Source organism: Suillus subaureus (genome assembly GCF_016647635.1).
Source record: "Suillus subaureus strain MN1 chromosome Unknown BJ212scaffold_59, whole genome shotgun sequence".
NCBI classification, from domain to species: Eukaryota; Fungi; Basidiomycota; class Agaricomycetes; order Boletales; family Suillaceae; genus Suillus; species Suillus subaureus.
In genome coordinates, this window is record NW_024538615.1 from 100972 (window position 1) to 110599 (window position 9628).

General features: G+C 41.4%; 2 protein-coding genes across 2 annotated transcripts; one reads left to right on the forward strand and one right to left on the reverse strand.

The window, feature by feature from the left end:
* Positions 1-229: 229 nt before the first annotated feature.
* BJ212DRAFT_1284457 (uncharacterized protein) lies at positions 230-650 on the forward strand (the record flags this gene model as incomplete). Its single annotated transcript, XM_041331823.1, has 2 exons — positions 230-460; positions 510-650. 2 exons carry the CDS (start codon positions 230-232, stop codon positions 648-650), a joined length of 372 nt encoding a protein of 123 aa, XP_041186882.1.
* Positions 651-3786: 3136 nt separating this feature from the next.
* BJ212DRAFT_1304335 (uncharacterized protein) lies at positions 3787-6436 on the reverse strand (the record flags this gene model as incomplete). Its single annotated transcript, XM_041333575.1, has 8 exons — positions 3787-4137; positions 4201-4282; positions 4452-4485; positions 4686-4841; positions 5091-5177; positions 5269-5521; positions 5855-6025; positions 6074-6436. 8 exons carry the CDS (start codon positions 6434-6436, stop codon positions 3787-3789), a joined length of 1497 nt encoding a protein of 498 aa, XP_041186883.1.
* Between the last annotated feature and the right edge of the window lie 3192 nt (positions 6437-9628).

Here is a 9628-nt window from a genome sequence, read left to right on the forward strand (position 1 = left end):
AAATTCAAATCAGCAAACTGGCCTAAACACAATCATTAATGATTGCCTTAAAAAAGTTCTTGAGCATCTTGACACAGTTGAGCAGAAGATGGTTGAGATGGCCAAAAATGAGCAGTTGAATAAAGGAAAGGATGTGACAGGCAAGAACATTTCAAATATGCATCCTGTCTTGAAGGTTAGCTAGACACTGGAGCTCAGGTATTAATGAAAACTAACAAATGATAGAAAGATGATTGTTCACCCAATTTTCTTCCAGTTGTGCAGTGTAGAAGTGTTGCTCAACAAAGCAATGCAAGTTGACAAGTTGTTAATGATTGAGCCCTTAGAGAACAGAGAACCATGTGAGCAAAAGGAGGGTGGCCTCAAAGTATGGTACCCAAATTGGCTAGGCAAAATTGGCTCAAACATCAACGTGCCATTTATTCAAGCTGTCATGGATTGTGTTTGGAACAATGAAATGGTATGAGCACATATAGAAAACAATATTAAATTGACTCACCAGTTGATAGACAATTCACATGAATTCATCTGGCCAAGGTAAGATACCAGACCAAGCTTTTACTAGGCCCATTATCACTAAGTGCGTGAAAGGGTACTGGAGAAATATCCATAAGCAGTGCAATGAATGGAGTAGTGTACATAAACTTTAGAAGGCAAAAGAAGGCAAGGATCATGGACATCATCACTCTCATCATCAAAATGTGAGTGTTGCATTGCACTAGGCTGAATGACATGGACTCACCTGACTCATGTAACTAAATCCAGGTGAAAAGCTGCCATCAAATTTGAGGAAGAGACTGGTAATCATAGGGCTGTTGCCATGATCAATACTGATTTTGCCTCTGATATCCTCTCATGTGGTAAATCTGACTTGTCAGATGATTTCAAGATGTGCCAACAGGAGGTAGGAGTGGGAAAGACTGCCAACAGGGTTGTCAGATTTCAATGGCGAAGTGTCAATGTAAGTTCCCAATTGCAGCTATAAGATCACCATTAACACTCACACATGTTGCATATCAAAGTGTGTTGCATTCCTTCAATTTCTCACTCTGAAAAGTATGAGGGACTCAAGCTCAGAGGGTGTGAAGGATGTAGCTATGGACCTACCTACCATTCAAGATGCTGAATCTAGTACCAAATATCCCTCCAAGTGCTGAAAAATGGTCACACATGCTCTAACATGCCCTAAAAAGATGCACAAGAAAGTTTGGGATGTTTCACTGGACAAGCTAAGTGACTGCAAGCCAGCTTCAGGTAAGAAATCATGCAACTTAGTGTGGTGGAGGGTGTATGCAATGAAATGGGGGAGTTTGACCTGGGAGTTTGAAGATGAAGGAGGGTATTCAGGACAGGCAAAGAGATGAGTAATGAACTGGGCACATAACCATAAAGCCTGCTCATGGCCATACAAGGGTCGGTATGATGAGTAGAAGGTTGAGTTGATTGTGGCTGTGGATGAGATCTAGAGGCAGAGCATGATTAGTTTGGGACAATGATAGTTGCCCAAACCTTGGTCCTATCATCACCAACTGAGACCATTGTCATTGCCAGTCAGCCAGTGATCCAATCCAAGTCAATGAGAGCTGGCAGTTGGGTGTGTTGATCAGTGTACTCTCCAAGCTCCCATAAGTGTATGTCCACTGATGTGCTGGGATATACTAGTATTAATTGTGAAGTCACCTATGAAAAAATTACTTACAAATCATCCCATACTTTGTTGCACATGCCACACCAGGGTTTGAACCAGCACATGCACCCAAACCAAACAGAATACCCTGATTGACAATCAAATTGAAATATTTCCAACAATTTGCCATAAGTAGCAACAGGGACAGCTCTTGGGATTGTGACATGAATGAGAGACAAAGAGTTTGACCCTACTGTTCTTGAAGCATGGTAGTACCTCCCATTGACAACAACATATTCATAAAATGTTGCTTTGTGATTGAGAGATGTGCTGTTTTGAACCAGTGGTTCATCTCCATGACAATGAACTGGAGTATATAGGAAGTGAAAGCAGAGTGTATGTGTGAGAGTATGATATGTCTCAGTAGACATGACCCATGTTTTGTGGTATGGACTCAAGGAAAATGTTTGCATAGCTAGTTGAAATTAGACTCAATATAAGAATAGAGAAGCAAGGCATACCATCTGTTTGAACATTGTCCAAGTCTTCTGACAAAGCTGCCAGTCTGGCTACAGTTCTGCACTCCTCTCTTAATGCCTTGAGCATGATCTTGGCAGCTTCACATAGAAGGGAATATTTAGGATAAGATGGTAGAGAGAAGGTCTTGTTAAATAATCAGTGAGACATCACAGTAAACACAAAAATGACTTCAAATGCTTACTAAATGACTTGTTTGATATGTTCACTGGAATTTGTGAAAAAATGTCATCTCCAGTTCACCATCTGTGTGATTGTTAGTCTTAAATGACTTTAGTACTTTGTTGAGTCATTCAAAAAGGAAGGTCCAGAAGTTGTGGAGGGGCCCAAAATTTTGAACACAGTCAGTGATGTGAGTAGTGTAGTGATGGTTTGGTTTTATAGTGACTGAACCATATAACCATGCTCCAATAAGAACAAAGGTCAAGTTGAGTAATAACTGACACACCTTGATAAGTTCAGTGGTGTATTCTCAAAGTAATCAATCAGCTTCATTAATCTCTGTGTTGCAGATAACATGTTATATGAGGATACAAAGAGCATAGCACAACTTCAAGAAGTTGCCTGGATCATCTGGGTGATGTCATATCCTGTATGCTGGACTTAGATCTCATAATATTCCCACGCCTTCTGGGCCTATTTCCGGACCCCACCTCTGACTCATTTTGGACCTATTCCCACCCTCTGTCCAAGATCCTGTGCCTATCCCCATTTAGGCATCTCTGCCTTTCTGGTTCTTGGTTATCTCTGTTTCCGTCTTGCTGATTGAGCCTTGTACTAGTTTCATCTCCAAGTTCATTTACTTATGTTCCATTTTACTTACTAATGTGTTTCCACATGCTCATACATAGCCTTACTCTGTTGCTTACTGATCCTCTCAGATATCCTCTAGTATATAACCCCTGTACAACTACAGTAGAGTCCTCAGTCTGAATATCACCTTAGACTTACCCAATTTTCTTCCAGACTTCAGTCCATCTGAGTTTGTCCTTTTCCATAAGGCCTAGAGATGGATTCCCTAGGCCAGAATTCTGGACCTTCATATTAGTCCCCTATGTCTCTGTCCCAAGTCTAGGGATTGCTTCCCTAGGCTGGAGTCTTGCCTTTCCAGCACTTACCCTCTCTCCAGGCTTTGGTCCGATCCCTGTCTCTCTGACTCTACCTTAGGGTAGTCTACCTTTGTTTGTTTCTATATCAGACTCTGTCCGATGTAGCCCCTATTCCTTCCAGACCTCCATATGTCCTGTATCCTTTGAGTATTTCCTGTACTCCTCCAAAACTCTCCCACACTCCTCTGGATATTTCCTGCACTCCTCCAGAAGTCCTCTCACACTCTAGAAGTCCTTTGGACTTCATCTGAAATGAAGGGCACATACTCAGGTAAGGGGCACAGCATACAAGCTAAGGCCAAGCCCCTCTGAGTCAGTCTCTCTCTCCCTTGAGCATGGTTCTTAACAGGTGAAGAGAAAACTTCAGGTCATCAAGGTTTTCTGAGTCATCACCAGTATCTTGTTGATTGAACTGAGGGGGAGGGGGTAGTTGTGGCACATTGCCCTCTGGTAAGTCTTTAACTGTCTGAGATGTTGCCTTGTGCTTCCCAAGCACCTTCTGTGGTATGTTCATTACCATATGTCAACAGTTTTGAGCACTAAAGTTGGTACCTTCCAAGCAGTGCATGCTTTCTTTTTAGCCACTAACCTGAGCTTCTCTGCTTCCATGGCTGCAGCTGCCTTGAGTTTGGCTGTCTTCTTTGCTTTAGCCAGCACAAGCTTTTCCTGTGCAATTTGAGCTTTCTGCAGGGCATAGGCATCTGTGCCTTGTTTCTTCACTTTGGCAAGTGATTTCCTGTTGTCAGCCTTATGTGATGCTGCTACCTGTTTCTGTGTTTCCAGTATCTGAATAACATCGAGGTGCTGGTTTAAAACCTTGCTGCTGGCATCAGTTAGAAGACAAGTGCTCCAGAGTTGAGGAATCTGAGGTGTAAGTCAGCAAATGCACATCTGAACTATTCAACTCATGATAATTGGCCCATATACAGTAGAAAGTAGTAGCCATTGGTCCACTGTAAGTGAACCTCCAGGCAGCATGCCAATGTCAGTGGGTAGCTTGCCACAGGAGCTAGGGATGATGAAATCAGCAATTATTTCATGAAACTTTGTAAGCTCATGATTGGGTCGAAGTATCTTGTTCTAGATGCAGATGTTGTAAAAGTGAGTCTTGATGAGACCTATGAAGCACAGCATGAGTAAAGTATTCAAATGGCAAGGGTAATATTATGAAGACTTACCTAAGAAAAGATTGTGCATTGGATCTATAATGATCTGTTCAACAAGACCAAAATACAGTAGGTGGGCAAGTTGAGTGTAGCAGGTAGTGTGTTCTTTGACAAAATTCTTCCGTGCAGCTGGTGTGACAAGGTGACAGTATCATTTGCCAAGCTTGGGTTGCTTATTGTTAGTGCAAGGCTGAAATACTAAAAGCAACTTAATTGTTAATTGAAGTTAGCAGTTTGAGTACCTACCCCCTGGTTGGAATGCGCTGGGTTTGTCTTTGTTGGAGGTCATGATCCAACATGTCATACAGAAACAGGTGTGCAAGTGGGATGCAAAACCTCCAATCTTATGAGCTGCAGGTTCATCACATATGACTGCAACAAGGATCATGTGAACTAGATGCCCTGATAGCATAATTAGATAGTGACATATTTATGAAATGTGATATGTACCTTCAGGACATGACTCAGTCAGGACCTTGATGTCATTTTTCCACAAGTACAGAAGATCACTCATGATAGGACATAAGAAACATTGAATTTGTTCTGGATTTTGTTCCTTCGGTCCAGGAAGGATGCTCATGCATAAAAGGTTTGCAGTCCAGTATATATTGGTGTAAAAATGCATCAGAAAAGGATAGAGAAAAAACTCACCAGTACTCCAGGGGGAGATTACATATTGAAAATGAAGTTGGACATGATGAATGAGATGAGGTAATGTTACTCTGGATATATGAGAACCTGGCATTAAAAGTCATTAGTCATTCAACTGTTGAGCTACTGTGAGATAATTGCCAGTCAATGCCAAGATTCATGCCAATATGAAGCTCACCATTCAGTCCACTTTTCTCACCAGGACTGTTTGAGAAGAAAAGGTGCCTGTTAGGATCTTTGAGCTTTTTGCAACACATGTCAGCATTGAAGATGTCTGTATATGTGCCAACTGATTGGGGTTTTGAATGCCAATCATCAAGAATGGCCTTGAGGCCTGGTATTTTCAGCATAGACTTGATCTGTTTGGAGAGGGAAAGGTATGGATATTTGACAATTGGTGTTTTTGTTGAGTGGTCATTGCCACACTTCATCTGGCTGGGAAGAAAAAGAGGAACATTGCAGTCAGTGCATTCATCATGTGAAAGATGGGAGGATGCTGGCAGATAGACATTGTGGCATACAGGACACACAGGTAGTGTGAGGATAGGAGCATCAACCCAAAGAACATGATTCAATCACTGAAGAGTAATAAATGGAGTTTCAATGTTTGGTGATATAGCAAGGAGTAAGCAAGCTAAAACAGCAAGTAATGCATTGCAAGCAGCTCTTGGCAGGTGAAATTGGAGATGCAGCCAAGTGGTGAGTGCATATATGGTGAGTAAGTGTGGTGGGACATGGGAGAGGTCAGTGTTGAGAGAGCTCACAAAGACATCATCAGTAATGAAAGGATCCAGGTCATCTTCATTTGTTTGTCCAGTTGTTACAAGCACATTTTCAGGTTCAGCATTGCCAGGATCTTCATAACCCTGTAAGTCCTCAAATTCTGCATCCACATCAAGCAGCTCCTCTTTGATGATGTTGTCATCAGCCTGTTCCTGCTGATTACAAATTTCTTCTAGCATCTTTTTGAGTTAACAGGCCACAGTGCACTGCTCTGGATCAGGGGGTAGGTAATGGGCAGTATGTGCTGTCAAGAGATGTGCACCAGCCTCTGTACCAGCATTATATTTGGAAAAATGATCCACTGCTGCAAGCAATGCTTCAGGGCTGTGAAAATTTGGTCCAAGGTTTGGCAAGTCACTGCTGTAGACCATGAGGTCCAAATCTTCACCTGTTAATACACTGTGGTCAAGCATCTCTTGCTCAACAGCACAGTTGGATGTTTGAACAGGATCACGAAATTGAACATCAGGAGATAGTGGTGCAGAGGGTTCATGAAGTGGGACTGTGAATCTGCATGGAACAGGCCCTGCTTGTGTACCAAGCCTTTTGTGTTGCACTTGCATGATGATTGTGTGATTTCAGAGGTCTGCTCTTTTGTGGGTCCTTTTCTTCTTGTAGGAGATCAGTGCACCCTTGCAATTGGATGTCTTGCAATAGCAGCAAACAAACATGATGACAGATGGGTGGGTGCTCTAGTAAGGGACAACATGTTTGGATGCACACAAATAGATCAGGTTGTCACATGAGCCTACTACAAATTTATTCATAAGTACTACTTGGCAAGTTGGGCTTGATAGTAGCAAGTGAATTCTATAGGGGTCTGCACCTCCTGTGATGGGTCTATCTCGGAGTCCATCTTGGCTTTTGTTACACTCACATCTACCACAGCAGTCAGTGTCTAACATATGTAGGTGTCATTCAGCATCACAAATGAATACAAATGAGCATCAAAACAACTCACAATATTGATGTTTTTCGCATCAGGTAAGTCAGACTCTGGTTCTGTGATGCTCTCGTCAACCTCGCAAGTGTTTGCTTTGACAACTGCTAAGAGAAACAATTGACACTGCTTGAGTCCATTGAGTAACAGATAGTAAGTATATTGAAAAAAAAATACTGTTGTCTGGTCAGTCATCCAGTGGGCAAGCATTGGGGGCTTCCAAGTTCCCATCTCACTGGTATCAGGACCATCCACAGTACTATGCTGTGACCACAGCTGCTTGAGAGGTCTTTGTAGTGATATTTTGATGGTCTACATATAAAATTAATCAGTTGTTGTGTAGTTGTACAACCAAGGCATGAAAACTCACCACAGGGCCTGGTCTTCTCACAATTGAAACCCAGCTATTATGTAAACATATGTGTATGGGGCACATCAGAAATTCTCCAGTGGTGTTTAATTATGTAGTTGTTCACTATATAATGGCTACCCTTGTTATGATTTGAGTCTTTTCCAAACTTTTGCCATCTGGATCACTGACCCAGGCAGTATTTGTTAGTTCAGTCTACTGTATAGAACTGTATAGCATATTGACTTGAGTTTTTTTTGAATTTTTTATGTGTTTGTGCCATGAGATCAGTATGTCTGAAAAGCAATGACAACAAAAGTGTCTAATTATATATATAACCTTATGCATGCTCAGGAAGTCAAGGGCCAGCACTTGCCTGCACATTGCAATCATGATGAAGATGGTATTTTGCACCTGCATACACAACTCAATTTTCCTATATTGATTGGATATGTTCATTACAGCAACTCCATACTAAATACTGAGAAGAATCACAGCCTGTGACTTGCCATGCACCATCTCCATGCTTGATAATGTTCTGGTCTTTCCTCACCCAGTGCATAACTTATTTTCATTTGAGATCCCTATCATCTCCCCTCAGTGCTCAATATACTGCCCCACCCAGACATAAATATCATCATTCATTGGGTCATGTGGTCAAGCCAAGTTCTGCTGGATATTCCACAGTGACTTGAATGAGATTGATGTGTTCATTGTAACACACTGCATATCAGGTAAGTCAGCACATTGCAGCTTGATATGAAATATGACAGACAACATGGCTAACATATGTAAGCAGAGCCATTACTATAGCTAATTGTATGATTCTGTGCACAAAGTCTTTGAGAGCCTTCCCTAGTGGATGTGCCATTCCAAGATTGTCTCACTGGTGGCTCCAGATAGAGATGACTGGCTTTGCATTGTTTTGAGATGTTGCCCTAACAATTATACTGTGGTGAGTCCTGTCATAGGTCTTGTAGTCTGTTATACACCCACTCTAACTCACTGAGGTTTCTATAGTTGCTCAGCAGCAGGTTATTGAAATTAATTATCATCACTAAACCCAGGGTACCCAGTGATGCTACATAGCACATATTTATTGATAGCCTTCATTTGATCTCAGTAACATTTAAGAATGAGAGTGACTACACATCACAATAATCCAATTGCCTCATGCCTCTCTATCATTACAACACATTCCCATTCAGTATGATCTGCCTCCCATTTGGCTTTCCCTAAGACTATCTCTCTCACTCCCTATTCAGTGCTTTACCAAAATCTGTATTTTTCCCCTTTGAATAGTGCTCTAAGTCACTACTATCAGATAGCACTAGCTTTTATCCATTGCATTGCAAAGGGAGAGGACAACTAGGAAGTGAATCTGAAGACCTGAAAGAATTTGCAGGACTGGAAACTGGGTCATGCCAGTATCAGGATTATCTGATTCACCACTATCTGAAAGGTTGCCTATTATGAAGTCAGATAATTCTAACTGCTCTTAAGTACCAGGCAATAAAACCACTTGACATCTTTCACTGGCAGCCATGATCTTTAAACTTGTCTGTCTATTAGCCAAGTAGAAAATAAGTGAATATTGGTTAATGTATCTTTCTTCATGTTTTGAGAAGGGTTTACCTTGAGGAACAGTGGTCTCAGGTATATAAGATACAACCCACTTTAACTTCATATGTTATTCTCTAGCTACAAGCTTTTTTTTTTCTTTTGAGGTTCTACTGTGGCTTTCCTAGTGCCAGAGGTAGAATGGCTCTGCTTAAAAGATTTATAGGATGCAGAGAACATTGTAGAGGAGTTTTATTAATACCTGGGATTCCAAGTCACTAATTTTAAAGGTCTCTTCCACATATTGTCTCCATTTCAAGTTAGCTAGGGTAGACTCAGGAGACATATCTTTATATATTTTTTCATTTGTATTATCTTTGCCTGGTCCATGACATTTAGCTAAATTCACATGATTGTGAACAGGCTGGGTCAAGGACAGTCAGTGTGAATGAGAGCTAAAGCTTGAATAGTCTGACAGTGTATACCATATTTGTTATGTGACTAATGGACAATAGACTGACTCAATTCCAATAGCTGCCAGTGCATATTGGTGAATGCTGACATGACTTGAACATATGTGAGCAACACCCAAAGGTGCCAGAATAAGAGGAGTGGAAGTACAGGCAAGAGCAGACACACAGACAAGTTCAGGCAAGTTCAAACAAGCCCAAGCAAGTCCAAAAGAGTGCAAGAAACACAGGCAAATACAAACAAGTCTAGGTGAGTCTAAATGAATGCAGACAAGTCTAGGCAAGTGAAAGTGAGTATAGGCAAGTCTAGACAAATGAAGGCAAGCCAAGACAAGTAAAGACAGGTGCAGGCAAGGGAGCAGCAAGTGAGAATGAGTAACACAGATGTTAGTAACAGTCTGGTGGAAATTAATGACTCAGCATGCTAATGGTAGCT